This window comes from Delphinapterus leucas, chromosome 6, assembly GCF_059928025.1.
Source record: "Delphinapterus leucas isolate spDelLeu-1000000601 "Yukka" chromosome 6, BTC_Dleu_Yukka2, whole genome shotgun sequence".
NCBI lineage: Eukaryota > Metazoa > Chordata > Mammalia > Artiodactyla > Monodontidae > Delphinapterus > Delphinapterus leucas.
In genome coordinates this window covers 115,932,194-115,948,741 of record NC_143134.1, presented here as the reverse complement: position 1 = coordinate 115,948,741, position 16,548 = coordinate 115,932,194, and the positions used below count along the sequence as shown (strand labels likewise).

At 49.0% G+C, this 16,548-nt stretch overlaps 1 protein-coding gene across 2 annotated transcripts in view; it reads right to left on the bottom strand.

The window, feature by feature from the left end:
• MVB12B (multivesicular body subunit 12B) overlaps positions 1-16,548 on the bottom strand; it is a 183,582-nt gene that overhangs the window by 79,219 nt on the left and 87,815 nt on the right. For both annotated transcript variants that reach the window (XM_022578726.2, XM_022578724.2), the window contains exon 7: positions 2,018-2,112. In XM_022578726.2, coding sequence (XP_022434434.1) covers positions 2,018-2,112 — 95 coding nt within the window. The remainder of the gene's footprint in view (positions 1-2,017; positions 2,113-16,548) is intronic.

Sequence of the window (16,548 nt, the reverse complement as noted above, 5' to 3'; positions counted from 1 at the left end):
GCAGAGCGCCAGACATCATGGCTTTGGGCACTGTGCACGGGCTGGGGGCTGGGGCACATGCTGCCTTGACTGTTTTTGGAGTGAACCACTGAAACCTTAACTTCGCAATACCAAACTGAGACATGCCACTCAGTGCCAAATACTGTTGGAACGGGGGACGGGGGGGGGGGGGGCGGGGCGTGGTCTCTGCTCCCTTTTAGCCAGAATGGCTCACAGGCAGGCTGCCGCTGGGCAGGCTTCCCAGCTGCACGCACCACGGCTGCCAGTGTTGAGTTTGCCGGCCTTACGGAGCCCGCGGGTCCCGCAGGGCACGCCTGGCAGCATCACAACAAAGCAGTCCTGGACCCTGGCTTTGGTGCTGCCACCACCGAGGAGGCCCGAGCTGCCTGCTGCCCTGGGCCACAGCCTCGACTACCTCTGTTTGGAAGATAAAATCCAATTGACTGCCACTTACGCAAACGTAACAGGAAGTTTCTGAATGGCTTCCCCTGCGTCTTGAGACTGTTACCTCGGTATTGCTAAACTAACAGCTGAAATGAACCCAGACAACACCTCATCAAAGCCGCGGGGCGAGGAAGCAGTGGCCCAGAGGCAGACAGGAACATTCCTGCCAAACCAGAGGAGATTTCACTCTGTGGGCCCTTCTCTGCAGAAACGTCAACAGCTGGGAAAGCCATCAGCGAATCCAGGTACGGTGGGGGCAGCCGAACCCCGTGGCTGGAAAAAGATTTGCGAGCTGGAGGGGAAAAAAGTCATCTGCTGTGATTGAGCTCTCCTTATGTGCATTCGGAACGGGGCCGCCCTGCTGGATTTCACAGACCTATTTTGCACCACTCTGCCACTAGGCATCTGGGGAAATATTCAGCTTTTCTACAAAATAGGTCATCTTTCCACGCTTGTTATGCTCCTTGTCGACTCTGCTGAAATAGCCAGTGCACAAAAGAAATTCTCCCTGGAGATGCTTCTCTTCGACCACACGTTCCCGCTGCCCTGGGGAGCTTGGCTCCTGGAGAAAAGCCAGGATGAGGGCTTTGAGAACATCCCCGTCCTTCCCCTTCCCCTTCCCCAGCAGGAGCGCCACCCAGAAACAGAACGACTGGCCTTTGCTTATACTTCCAAACCTATTAGGGCGTGATCATAACAAGAAAAACTAATACTGACACGAATTATACCATTGTTCTATTTCATCTGTTTAGTAACCTGAAGTTGCAATTTTTAGAAAAAAGATTACGTTTCAAATAACCGACTCATTATGGTACCTGAATGAATGCCGTGCTCCCGTGTTCTAAACATCACTCGCCGTTAAGGGTGCGTGCTGTAAGTGGCACCGGCTTGCCGTCCCCCATACACAGACACCCCCAGCTGGAGGCCCCGGATAGTCAGAGTCAAGTCTGTGGGTCTCCTCAGCTCCTAGCAAGTCACCTGCCCCGCCAGGCACCTAATGAATCTCAATTCTGTAATAAGGCTTGTTAAGTTTTTTGAAAAAGGAAACCAGGACTGACCAAGTTCCTGCCAAGGTAACACTATCCACTTCAGGGCCGAGTTCAGAAATCACAGACTCATACGATGGGGCCGGGAGTGGGGGAGACGCCAGCACAGCCGCTGGTCACAGACCTGGCTTTGAGAAGTGAGAGATGAGGACAGACGTGGATACGGAGGGCAGGCGGCACCAGGCCTCAGGTCTGCGGGGTCCCCAGTCCCTGCGGGGAACCTGCCCTGGATCTGGCAGGTGAACGATGTGGTGACTATTCTCTGGAAACCTCCCTTCAAGCTTGTGAAATCCACGCATTGTTTTTCATCATTAGTTTCAAAATATGCTGAGGATCTGGCCCTTCACTAAGCGCTACGGCGACACAGAGGAAAGGGAAGGCCTGGTCCCTGCAGGGAACAGGCCCCCTGCAGGGGTAAAAAGAGAGGTAAGACACACAGATGCCGTTAGCAGCCAGGAAGCACGTAGAGGGAGGCGGTGCCTGGGACACAGACGCGCTAGCTGGCCCTTCGCAGCGGCCGCACATACCTGATATGGCATACAGATTGGAGTGCTGGTACCCATAGTCAGCCCGAGTGCTGTTCCTGCCTCGGAAGGTAGCAGGGAGCGTGAGAGAGATGTGCCTGAGAAAGACAGAGGAGAAAAAGGAGGTTACAGGGTGCACGGAGCAGTCCCCAAGGCTCAGAAAGCACAGGCGCCACCAACAGCCCACAGAGCCCGGGAAGCGGGTAGTCCTGGGGACCTCCGCCTTCTCAAGCAGGACTTGAGCTGCCCCACCAGCTCCAGTCCCCCTAGGAACTCAGAAGTTTCCAGACATCAGTGGCCACTTTTTTCCATACAGGGAAGGACATCCAAGAGGAAGAAAGGGTTTCCCAAGCCTTAAGTGACGTGGCAGGTGCCCCGAGGAAGTGGGTGATTTAATGTTGATCTCTACCCACTGGGCAAAGTGCACCAGTGGGACCAGGATGCTCAGCTCTGAGCGCAGGACTTGGTTTGCCCTGTTGTCTTGGTCCCATTCCCCATCCAGTGGCTTCCACGCCTGTCCCGCGGGGCTGTGGAGGGTCACAGCCCAGGAAGCACTTTGTGAACGAAGGCGTTAGGTGTTATTACCACGTGTGTCCAGGAAACGAACGCCCACTGAGAACCACAATGGCACGTTCCCCCGAACTGCTGTGTCCGCGTGTCCCCCTCAGGTGGGAGCACACAGTAGGTGCTCAGAAAGTACCTTCCATCGACCCAGCTCATCTTTTATGGCGCAGGCGTTGGCCATTAAGGCCCACGCTGCCCACACATAAGCAGGTATCGATCAAACACATAATCCACTTGTCGTGGTCATCAGCTGCCTTTAGCGAATGCCGGGAAGGAAGGTTACAATGACAGGAAAACCTTTAAAACCCAACAGGTCTGGGGGACAAGAGCAACACAGCTGCCTCTTCGTGGTGTGACTGGGGGTTGGTTTGAAGTAGCTCAGTAGCCTGAGCTCTGGTCACACACAGTCATTTCTAAAACGGAAGAGGGGTGGGTAATGATCACATAAAGAAAGCTCACGTTCTACATGCTGCCCTTTCCACACAACAAACGCGTGACCTCCCAGAATGCCTCTGGGCGGGGCCTGTTCCCACAGGCCCTGGCGGAGCAAACATCTGTGCCACCGGCCGGCTGGCTGGACCAGGGGGTGGGGCCTTGCTGAGTGTGGGTCCTGTGTCCACGGCTCAGTCCTGATGAACTGAGGGTACAGAGGCGAGCTACCCCCTGCAAGGAGCTCTCAGGCTGGGGGGACAACGGGGCAGGAACAAGCCACTGTGCGACAGGACACGTGCTGGGAGGAGAATAAAAACCACGTGCTGAGTGAGCACGAAAGCAGGCGGGTGGGGCTTCCGGGGACACTGCCTCAGAGGAGGTTGCCGGTCTTACAGGAGGAGACAGGAGCGACGGCAGTCAGGGAGAGCTGACTCTGCTGCAGGGTAAGGCTGCCTGCGGGAGACAAAGTCGGGGCCAGACCGAGAGGACACCAAACGCCGCACCAAGGGCTCATCCGCTTGGACGAAGGTTCTCACTCTCCATTCTGCGCGTCACAGCACAGATGCAGGCACTACTGCTAACCATACAGACTCACAGTCCCAGCTCCGGGGAGTCTGGTTCAGTGGGCCTTGGATGCAGCCCAGAAATCTCTCTGACAAGCCCCAGCAGTGCCTCTGAAGACAGGCCGCGTTTGGGAACCCTGGGAGGGAGAGGAGCAGCTGCAGAGGGATTTGACGCAGTTGATCGATGCCTCTGACCACAGCACTTAGTCAGTGAAGCTGAGCAAACAGAAGAATGAGTTACTGACTGTGGTTGTGGGTGAGCAGAGCTAAGATGGTGACAGGCGACCCTGCAGAGAGGGCTCGCCCTGAGCTGGGCCCCGGCGTCTACAGATCCCAGGGTTCTCTCGTGGCCCCGCACATCGCCCCCGCAAGGCAGGTACAGGGCCCGGTGCAAAACCATTGGGGGACCTGTCAAATGTCATTAAGAATTTCAAGATGGCGACAGCGGAGGCGGAGCGTTAAACCAAGCGCGGGGCCCTCCTGAGCACGGGGCCCTGTGCGATGCACTGGCCGCACACCCGAGAAGCTGGCCGGGGGCAGGTGTCGGCACTGCACCCACTGTACACGGAGGGCTTTTCCAGGAGCTGGGAAAGAACTCACACCCCGAGACTGCTGTGCCCCGAGAGCCCTAAGAAGGTGCATCCCACCTAACTAAGGACACGGAACATCTGCACGGTGCGGCAGCCGCTCCAGGAAGCTCGCAGAGGAGGTGGCGTGTTGGCTGAACCTCGGACGACAGGTGCACCTGGGTGACTGCACAGAGGGCCTCCTCCTTGGATGAGAAGACAGGGTCAGCCCAGCCATTCAGCTGTCAGAGATGGTTGAGCAAGCCGTGGCCCACATCAACCCAGATGGGTGGGGGAGGGGGGATTTGGGGCGGCAGGACAGGCAAGGTCCCTGCTTTTGCAGAGCTCACCCTGCAGCGGGGGACACAAACACGTCCATGAAGTTACAGGAGCAACGGCTGACGCAGGGCAAGCAGGAAGACTGTCCGCACTCCCCCGAGGAAGTGCTGTTCCGGTGGGGAACTGGGGGTGGGCAGGGCTGGCGGGGTGAGGCAGGGAGGGGCTCTGGGGCATCTCCTAAGCAGCAGGAGGTCTGGCTGAGGGGGGACCTGGAAGGAGGCCGGGGTGGTCAGGGCCTGAAGGCTAGGGAGAGGGTAGGGGACCAGGCTGAAGAGAGCTTCGGGGGCCACGGCACCCAGAACCCCACACAAGCTCTAACTTTATCCTGAAGGGTTTTTAAGCAGAGAAGTGACGAGATCCAACTTACAATTCTAAAAGATGGCCTGCTTGAGGGAAAGTGAGGGCAAAAACCGAGATGCCACGGTAGATGGGAACAGAGCAGCCAATCACAATGAGGACTGTCATGGAACTGCAAGCACTTATGCAGCACCTACTGCATGCAGACTCAACAATTCCCGTCAATATCGCCTGCTGTGACCCTCTAAGTGAACAGTTTTGGGGTAATTCTACGGCCCACGGAACTTAAGTGTATGCTAGAGAATCAAGCTGCCCCGTTCCTCAGCTGCCCTGTCCACAGGGACTTCCTGGCCGAAGCCTGCCTCTCTGGGGCAGCAGGTTTTGCCTGGCTGACCCCACTCTGCAACTCCTCCTTCCCTGGCCTAGTTCCTTCTGTCTCACAGCAGCCCCTCCTGGCTCCTCCCCAACCTTGTGAGGGTTGCTGTTGGCAAGGGCTCTGGTTTAGTGTGTTCTCTCACTCCACACACTTTCCCTGGGCAACCTAACCCACATCTGTACCCTGGTTTTAGCCGTCCTCACACACCAGCCCGCCTCTCCAGACTCTTGTCACTGCTTACCCCTCCCTCCACCAGGAAGAGTGAAGGTCCTGTACGTCTCTGAATCTGCCACGTTTTTTTCCTGCCTCAGCCTGATTCTTCAGCCACCCCACTCCCTCCTCCTAGAATCCCCATTTCCCCCCTTACCTCCTCTTCAAACTCCCCTTCGTCCTTCAAGACTCCACCTAAGCATCCTCATTTGGTAAAACCCTTGCTGGGCTTGTCCCAGGCTAGATTGGGTGTCTGTGCGTCCTTTCTCACTCCCGTTATCCCAAGACACCTTCTCAAGAGCAGGACCAGATCAGATCAAGTTGGTACCCCATTTTCTAGGACAATTTCTTCCCCAGAGTAGACAATCATTGAACAAATGGCCGTTGAACAAATCGAGTGTTGAACCTACGGCATTAAAACCCCTGGATCTTTTTGGATATGAACTGCTGCTGCCTCTACTATTGCATTTTCGCCTGTGTGTTTGCTGAGTTAGGCTCAGGGGGTCTCTGGGAGACCCATGACACCACACATCCCACTCCCCTCTGCTACAGAGGAAAACAGGTATGACGTAAGAAGTCAGTGGTGGCAGCAACCAGGAATTTACAAGGGAAAAAACCGAAAAAGTTTCTGATCACATACGACAGACAATGTGGGGCTGATGCGGTAAACGGGAAATTAAAAGAGATTTCAAGTTGCAGGCCTGACTCTTTTACAGACCAATTGCTCAATAGGAATCACTCAAATTGAAATCAGGTTACCAAAAACTCCAGCTCTGGTGGCTGACGGTGAGGGGGACGGGGCAGCATTAAGATCAGACAGTGGGACGGCCCCCGGCCAGAGAGGGCCGTAGGGAGAGGGGTCCCTGCACCACAACCAGCTGCTGCTTTCGCATTTTCACGTCTGTTGTTCCTGGACATACAGAGGAAGGGACGTGGGGACAGGAGAACGAAAAGGCACTCCGAGGCCTCCCGTTAATGAGAGTGGACAGTTTGGGCCGAGGAGACGGATCACCTGTAGTTAAATCAAACCAAAAAGTCCCCTGCTGAAGGAGAAGTGGCCCAGGGGCGCTCAACCTCCTATCAGCCTGAAAGTGAGGACGGACAGGAACGGCCGTGCAGTCAGCCGAGCCTCAGAGCGAAATGAGATTCTAATTCCTCAGCATCTGGTGGGGACCCACCTGCCAGGTGCTGGGCTGGGTTCCTTCACGTATGTCACCTTGTCTAATCCTCTCAGCAACCTTTTTAGGCAGGAACAATCACTTTCAGTTAACAGAACAGGAAACTGAGGCCCTCCGAGACGAAGCTGACAGAAGCGAGCTAGAATTCATGAACAGGTCGGTCCACGTGTCCTCTGGAGGTTACCATCCTCATCTAAAAGTTGCCCTGATGGATCATCTTTACCATCAGGTATGCAGAGTGAGATCACTCAACCAGGAATCTGGGGTCCACCCTGAGATGCCCGGGGAAACCAAATGATGCCAGGGACTCAACCTGCCTGCCACTTACTAGCTCAGTGACCCTCACAGGTCACAGTCCCTCTAATATGGGAGAAGGGGGGCTTCCCTGGTGGCGCAGTGGTTGAGAGTCCGCCTGCCGATGCAGGGGACACGGGTTCGTGCCCCGGTCCGGGAGGATCCCACATGCCGCGGAGCGGCTGGGCCCGTGAGCCATGGCCGCTGAGCCTCCGCGTCCGGAGCCTGTGCTCCGCAGCGGGAGAGGCTACAACAGTGAGAGACCCGCGTACCGGAAAAAAAAAAAAAAAAACCCTTCTAATATGGGAGAAGGGAAAAGCTACAGGCAGATTTGGACACCCAGTGGAGGCAGTGCTGGTGTAGTGGTGAAGAGTACCGAGCCCAGAGTCCACCCGACAGGTTCAAATCCCAGTGCCACCAGCAGGGGCTGGGTGCCCTTCAGCAAGGGGGTGTTGCCTCCCAGTGCACAGACGCAGGCAGAGCTGACAGCACAGCGCCAGGACGTGCCAAGCACGTGGCAGTACGATTCCTGTTCTGCTTCTTCCCCTTCCTGCCCTCCCCTGCACTGTTTTAAGCCCCACTTGCGAGGGCCTCAGTACAGGACCGCTATGAAACGCCTGTACCTTCCCTCTGCATTAGAATGAAACCTGAGCTGCCCCACAGCTGGAGGTCCTGCCAGTTCTGGCCCATCCCTCCTCTCTGACCTGGGCTTGTCTGTGGTCCCTGCACTCACACCCTCCAACCTCACCAGCTGCTTTTGGTCCCCTCCTTCCCTCACTCGCATTCCCTCTTTGGGGCCTCTGCACTTGCTGTTCCTGCTTCCGTCAGGCACCCCTCGGGAAGCACCCCGCCTCTCTCTGGTGGCGCTCCCCCTCGACACTCACTTCCCTTTCTGCTGAGCCCTTCCCGCTTAACAGGACTGTCGATTTGTTTATGTGTCACTAGGACACGATCTCCGTGACACTTTCTCTTTCCACCGTATCCTTAGTGCCTACAACAGTGCCCTGCACACAGTGGGCATTTAAAAATTATTAGGGAGAACCCTAGAAGATTACCTAATGCTGTTGAATGAACCAATGAATCCACTTCTGACCTGCAATTAGAGATCATTTGGGGAAACTTATAGGAATTCCTTCGTGATGGCATTGCTTATAAAGCCAAAAAATGGAATCAAATTCAGTATCAAATAATAGGGGACTGCTTAAAAAATTACAGTACAGCCATCTGATAAAATATTTTACAGTCATTTAAAATATTTTAGAGACTACTTACTTAATAGCCTGAGCCCATGCCCATTACCATAGCGCCTACTGAGAAAAAATATAAAACCCTTATTTTTACACTTGGAATTATAATCAGTTAATCCAACACTCTTTGGCTTACTGCCCATAACCTGATGATCTAATAAGATTAAAGGGATGCCCCACTCATGGCACTGGGTGTTGCTGGAGGAGGAAAGAAGGAAGAAGCCAGGCACTTCAGAAGAACATGGGCGCTACACACTCAGCTTTTCTGAAGCACCTAAGCCAGGGGAGTTACAAGAACGAGTCTCAAACAAAGCTGAGACGGCATCAAACAAAGCTGAGAGCAAGTCCATGACCATGATGCTGGCTGGGACCCCCCCAGACGGCAATTTCAGTGGAGTCATTTCAATGGGCCCCAAAGTTGTTGATCACTCTGTTGATCTAGAAGAGTGTATTTTAGATTTTAAGAGAGTTCATAAAGATCACCAGCAGGCCAAGGAGAAGTAAACCCAAGAACTCAGGAAACTGGCTCTACCTGGGGTGGCACCTAGAGATGAAGACCCTCTGGTACCATCCCCAGTAGGTCCTGGACCACTGGAACAGGGGACTGACCATTAGAGGCCAGCAATTTCTGCCACTTGACTCCAATGATGGATCATGATTCCAAAATCTGTTTGGCAACCAGAGAATTCCAACTAGGACAGCCCCTGAATCCTAGGGGAGCTTTACCAAGCTTTCCTCCCTGTCCTCCACCCCCAGAATGGCCCAGAGAAGACAGGGCACACCCTGCAAGCCATCACGTCTCTCTGCACAGGCCCTGGCTGTTCCGTAATAAATAGGTCAGCATCGCACGTGCTGCCAACCACAGCTCCGGCTAAATAGAGGCTGAGGGAAATTCCGTTTTTTTCCCCCAAGTCAGTCTTTGGCGCCTTATTCAATTAACATGGCCACTAAGCCGCAGACAGCTCCATACAAAAGCCCTTCAGTTATAGAATACATTTTATTATGTGACAGTAGTTGCCAGCACGATTTATTTCCTTTGATGGGATTCTGCTTTTTCCTTGTTAATTTAAATCTGTATTTTCTAGTGCTGATTCCAGGTCTGTGTGAATTTTTAAAATGTTACCATTAATCTTCCGAACCCAGTGGCCACAGGTAATGAAGATGGCTCTGCCCAGGCAGCCGCGATGCCGGCTCTCCTCTCAAACTGTTGGAGGGCAGCGCTGAGGGGCCCATGGCTGGTACGGCAGCGGTGGACTCATGGTTAGAGACAGATGTCACTTCTATCTTCCACCCCCGCGTGCGCGCGCACACACACACGCACACACACACACACTTGCAACCAACAAATTTTGTGGTGTTAAATCACAATTCCCATTCTGTTTTCTGCCTATATCAAAACCCCCTTCTGCGTGCGGAAGCAGTTTTCCATGTGTGCTCCAGGGACCTCCAGGGGTTCCTCAGACTCTCTCAGGGAGTCCACGAGGTCACCACTACTTTCATAATAACACCAAGACATCACTTGCCTTCTCCCCTCTCATCCTCTCACGAGCAGACAGAAGAAACTTCCAGAAGATTATGAGGATGTCATCACTCTGACGTCTGCTTAGGTAGTCTCGTGTTTCACATTTTTCTCAGTTTTAATTTTTAGTAAGGGAAATATAGATAAACATAACCCACATCAACAAAAGCTCTTTTGAATCCTCATTTTTTTTTTTTTCTCCAGCAGGATGGAATCCTCAAGTTTTAAGACTATTAAAGTCCTAGACCCAAAAGTTTGAAAGCCACTCTTCTAGGACAGTGTGTTAAATGTAACTCTGTGGAGGCAGGTGTGTGGCTGTGCTACCTCTGGGTCAGGATGCTCCTTAGACACAAGGGCCCTCTGAGCCAGAATGACAGACTACTCTAGATATTTAAACAGTATATCACCCAAATAATGAGAAATAACATTTGTTTACTCACTTTCACTGGTATAAAGAATCATTAGTTGAAAATATTTAAAAGACTGAAAAAAATTCAAACTAGGAGGATGAAATGATACATGTCCTAAAAAGACATCAGGACTATATGACTTGTAGGGCCAGACGTGGCTCTAGCCAGACTCCAGTCACCAAGTGTCTACAAAAACTAATGAGAACAGAGAAAGGTAATGATGGTTCAGAAGATTACCACCAAACAATGAGCGCCCAAGGGAGAGGAGGGGAGGGGAAGGAGCAACTCATACATCCTGCCCTTTGGCCAACACCCAGTCTAGAAATATATATCCTCACGAGGGCCTGTAAAAAATGTCACACAACAAGATAAAAAGAACATATTACCTCTGGGAAAAAAATGTACTGTAGGATGCAGAAAAAGCTATCTGCATTAGAAATAATGCGGAAATAAAATCCCCCAAACTGAATCAGCAGTATCGTGGATAAGCCCCACACTAGTTTCCAGAATGCAGAGAAGGAAAGAACACAGAGGTGACAATGTTCAGGAAAAATATGATAAATATGGAGAACTAAGACCAATCTAAATATTCTAGGTGTTAGAGAGAAATCAGAACAATTAAAAGAGAAGTAACAAACAGTTTAAAGCTTGCCTGATTAAAAACCAACTAAACAACAAACAAAATATAGAAGCCAATAGGGCTTCCACCATTCCAAGCAAAATCAATAGAGACTCACAGCAAAATAAATCCTGATTTCAAGACTACCTAATTTCAAGACTTAGTGTAAAGCTACAGTAATCAAGACAGTGTGGTACTGGCATAAACACAGACATGTAGATCAACAGAACAGACAGACAGTCCAAAAAAAGACTCACACATGTATGATCAATTGATTTTCAACAAAGGTGCCAAGACAATTAAACTGGGAAACAGTAATCTTTTCAACAAATGGTGCTAGAACAACTGGATAGCCACACACAAAAAAGAGAACCTTGACGCTTACCTCACACCACATACATATATAGAATAACCCAAGAGATTCACAGAACTATTCTAGGAAAGAGGAAAAGGAAAGGGTAAATTGTTAAGTCCAGGCCCTGGGGTTTGATACTTTTTATTTAAACACATCTTGATTGACCAGGCATAGCATGACCTCTTCTCAGAGAAAAGACAGGAGAAAATCTTTGTGACCTTAGGTTTGTCAAGGACTTTTTAAATAGGACACAAAAAAAACTCTTCCAGAAAAAAAAAATTGATATATTGGACTTCACCAACATTTAAAACTCTTGTTATTCAGAAGATGCTGTTACAAAAATGGAAAGGCAAACCACAGACCCGAAGAAAATATCTGCGAACACATATCTTACTTATAACTAGGATATACCCAGAACTTACAACCTAAAAGAAGACTAACAAGCCAATTTTAAAAAGACCATATGGGGCTTCCCTGGTGGCGCAGTGGTTGAGAGTCCGCCTGCCGAGGCAGGGGACATGGGTTCGTGCCCCGGTCCGGGAGGATCCCACATGCCGCACAGCGGCTGGGCCCGTGAGCCATGGCCGCTGAGCCTGCGCGTCCAGAGCCTGTGCTCCGCAACGGGAGAGGCCACAACAGTGAGAGGCCCGCGTACCGCAAAAATAAATAAATAAATAAAATTTAAAAGACCATATGATTTGAACAGACACTTCACTAAAGAAAATATACAAATGGTAAATCAGCACATGAAAAAAATGTTCAACATCACTACTCATTAGGGAAATGCAGATTAAAACCACAATGAGATATTACTAAGTGCTCCTACATTACTGAGGAGCGACTGGAACTCTTATGCACTGTTCGTAGGAATATAAAATGGTACAACCACTTCAGAAAACAGTCTGTAGTTTCTTAAAAAGTTCAACATACCCTATGGTACAAGACAGCCACTACACTTGTAGATTTTTACCCAAGAGAAACAAAAGCATATAATTTGTATACAAATGTACCGAGCAGCTTTATATGTAAAAAGTAAAAAACTAAACACAAGCCAAATGTCCAGTATCAAGTGACTGGATAAACATATTGTGGTCTAGCCATACAATGGATACTAGTCAGCAATCAAAAAGGAACTAGTGATACATGCAAAATGGATAATCTCAAGATAACGATGCTAAGTAAAATAAGAAAGATAAAAAAGAGTACATATGGTATGATTCCGTTTGTATAAGATTCTAGAAAATGCAAACTAACCTATAGGGTTAGAAAGCAGATCTGTGATCGCCTGAGGAGAGAGGATGTATTACAGAGGAGCACAGAGAAACTTCTGGGGGGGCTGTGTGGATATATTCATGATCTTGATTTTGGTGATGGTGTCACGGGTGTATACCTACCTATGTCAAAGCTCATCAAATTATACTTTAAATATGTGCATTTATTGCACATCGAGTATACTTTGGTAAAGCTGAAAAGACTTTCCTGATCTTAAAAAAAAAAAAAAGACCTAATAAAGAAGCCAACGGGGTTCACAGTATTCCAGAAAAGGCAATGAATCCCACGATGAATCCTGGCAAGTACTAACGGTGATTTCAGACCTTTCTTCCGTCATACTACATGCTGAAGGCTGGGGAGCCACAGAGTTAGGAAGGGAAAGAAAGCTGAATGCATGAAAAATTTCTGAATCCCTAGGTGTCTTTCACATGTGAAGGCAACAACAAAAAAGATCCCGTCCCCTTCCCTGAAAGAAATACATTAAAACATGCTCCAGGTGATTCAAAATTAAGACCTAAGAATAGGGAAGTAATGAGGCAAGAGGACTGGCGTTTATTCTTTCCCTCTGGAAACCTAGCCTGAGGAAGCAATCTGAAACATGAGAAATGACTTATTTAAGATAAAAACAGTAAAATAATGTTCGCTGACATTTTCGCAGGACTTGCCCTTCATATGCATCATGTAATCCCACCCGGATCCTATAACGAGGCACTGAGATCATCTCTATTGGACAGAAGGTCTCAGAAAGGTTCAGCAGCTTGCCTGAGGGGGCAGAGCATGGATCTGAACCCTGATGAGGCAATTTACAAAATTCAGCTCTGAGTCATGACTCTCTCCTCAAACACGGGAAATAACATTATAAGGTGTCTGATTCAGAATATTTTACAGACATGAAATGATGTTTACAGGTTTTCTCAGTGGAATTGGGGGAGGGTGCTTATGACATGATGCTGAGTGAGGAACTCGGGCGTAGACTGTGTTGAAGACAGTGATCTCGGCTGCAGGAAGAGGCAGAAACCCGATCCTTGGCGTGGCGTTTGTAAGAGCAAGGAGTCGGGAAAGTGTTCAGGCAACGCTAGCAGGACAGACCCAGGAAAAGGAACGAGTGAGACATTTTTATATCAACACGGTCAGATCTTGAAGACGTGGCTGTACGGTCAAAACAAAAGGGAATAAAACAAAAGCCAAGTTGCAGAACGACATATATGTAAGCCACCGCACAAACAATATATTCCTACGGGTACGCATACACATATGTCCCAGGACAAAAAGGACCTGGTAGCTTAGAGCAGTGATGGCCCTGGGCTACTGGCAGGACTGGGATGCAGGACGGTGTCTGTGGTGTGGACAATACAAGTCTCTGAGGTCAGGGTGTGGATTGTTTTCCCCCTGCTTTTTATACATTTTTATAGGTTAATTTTTTCAACGAGAAATTATTTTTCTTTTTATCAGAAAAAAAAGATGGCAAACATTAGGAGAAGAATTCTAGAAGAGCAAAGGTATAAAAACGTCCTGCACGGCACTTGGTGCTACAGGAACATCTTGTTTTCCAGCTAATGTGGCTGCTGGTGGACAAGGACCAGAGGTAATGTGCAAAAGAAAGTGACGGAATGCGGGGAGGAATGGAGGAGCAATAGGCAAAAGCCACAATAACTGAGTGAAGGTGGGCAGGGGGGGAAGAGCACAGCAAATGGCTAAATGAAACTCTACTTCATTCCTGCAAAACACCACTGGGAAGAAGTCATCTGTGACGCACAGCTTCTGTGCCAGGTGTAAGGACATGCTTAATGAATGCCATTTAATGAAGAAAAAGGCTCTTATAAAACACCTGGCACAAGCAGGGTGAGGGAGTCACAGGAAGGGAGACCTTCGCCGCACCTGCTGGCATTTTAATAAGCACCTTCTAAAGCGTCCGCTCTCCAAGGCTGGTCAACGGTGTCAGAACCAGGTCCCTGACCACTGCCCACACTCGCTGACAGTTTGGGGAAGCTTATTTCTTAAGGACCATATGCTCAGGTATTGGAGCGCTCCGGAAGGTAATTAAAATGGATCACTTTCAGCTGGAAGGGCCTGACCGGCACTCACATCCTCCTCTAAGACTTCACAGCCAGGATTCCTGCGCCGGGTCCCCTGTGCTTCCAAACCGAGATTTTGAGTTACCATTCAGATCTGTGCAGACCCGGAGAGGTGAGAAAACACTGTGTTTTCTTGTAACCTGGTTCTACTAAAACAGAGAGTCCGTTATTGTAATGACCCTGGGCCCTAAAATATTTTTAGGTGTGGAGATTGTTTTTCTCACTGATTTTGGAGCCAACCACAGAAAGTGCAAAGTTTACTACCCTTTCTCGTGATCTGATGAGACATTTAGCTTTGTTCTGTTTTGTAAATGACACCAGCAAAGTCAAGTGAGGTTTTATTAAACCAAAATGGACCTATTTCCTCTGCAATGATAATTCATTATCTTAAACCTTCCATGCCCAGACCTGAAAGTTAATTCCAAATATACCCAATAAATTGATGCCATCCAAGGGGAGACAGACTGTGGGATCCGGAGGCGCACAAGGGTACTAGAGTCAAGACGTTGTGACCGACTCAGTCCACCAGGTTTTAATTGAGCTCCCACTGTATGCCAAGCACTGTGTTTGGCCCTGGGATGGTTTTTTAAAAATGATAAGTGCATCTTACTAAATGAGAGAAGCCAATTTGAAAAGACTACATACTGTATGATTCCAACTCTTATGACATTCTGGAAAAGGCAAAACTATGGAGACAGTAAAAAGATCAGCCAGAGGGGCCTCAGGGAGAGATGAACAGGCAGAGCACAGAGAATTTTTAGGACAGTGAAAAGACTGTTCATGATATTACAATGATGGACATACGTCATTATACGTTGGTCCAAATCCATAGAATGTACAACACCAAGAGTGAACCCTAAGGTAAACTGTGGAATTTGGGTGATTATAATGTGTCAATGTAGGTTCATCTTAAAAAAAAAGAACGAACCATTCTGTTGAGTGAGTGACATTGATCATGGAGGAAGTAAGGCGTGGGTGAGGGAAGGGGGTATATGTGAAATCTCTGTACCTTTCTATTTTGTTGTAAACCTAAAACTTCTTTTAAAAAAAAAGTCTTTTAAAAATAATTAAAAAAAAAACACCCCAAACCCAAGTAAGACTCATATCTTTCCCCTTCAGTTGTATCTATAAGTAAACTGAAACACATACATAAATCCCCTCTATCATAGAATAAAAAGCTCTAAATATCATAAGCTGTACAAAGAGAAGACTCTAAGGTTATATGCTTCAATTTTAAGGCAATGGCATAAAACAAAACAAACATCTGTTGAGGGCCTACCACACACCAGTGCCTCCACTACAGCCTGTGAAGTACCCAGGGACGTGGGAGCTGCAGTGCCACCTGCCAAGAGGGAAGAACGTGGTGGGGGAGGGGGAGGAAAGGCCGGGGCAACGAAACTGCAATTCAAGAGTCAAGACAACGACCTAAGAAATGTCACAAAGTAAGGGAGGGGCAACAGAGGCTTCGGCAGTCAGAGACCTGGGAGGTCATTGCGGATTCGCGGTTGGGAGTGGCTTTCTGGAGGCGGGGGCACTGAATGCTTTGTTCCTGTTATCACCTGTGTTTATGACAGTCACCACTTGCTGAGCACATTCTTCATGCTTCTCACTCATCTCTAATCTTCACAACCCAGTGGGTTCTACAGGTTGGAAGAAAGAAGGTTCAGAGAGGTTAAGGAACTTGTCCAAGGTCACACAGCCAAAGGAACTGGCTGAGCTAGGATTTGAGTTTATGCTTTTTCCACAAAGCCATGTTGCTTCATCAAGACAACACAAGCACAAAAGTATAAATGCAGACTTGTTCATTTTCCATTCAGGCAACCCATTTGCCATGATCAATATAACTTCAACCTACCAACTCGACGATATAATGAGTCTTCCTCATGGGCAACACAGACACACACACAGACACAAGCACACTCCAACCAAATCACTCTGCATTGGACAAGGGAAAAAAAGCTGCCCCTGGAAGACTAAGGAAATCACAATTCCAAACTCCCCAAGTTCCTAAACACGTAACTTTAAAGTACGTTACGACAACATACTCGACAGCATATGGCAAATCAATTACTAGCTTAAATCTTAAAACAAAAACATGGCAAGTGTGGTGCAGAAATAATCAAGAACAACGGTTCAGTTTAGATTACAGTGGGCCACTAGAGTTTTGAATACAATTAATCATCATGCCAGGCAATGGGAAGCCATATTGACACTTATT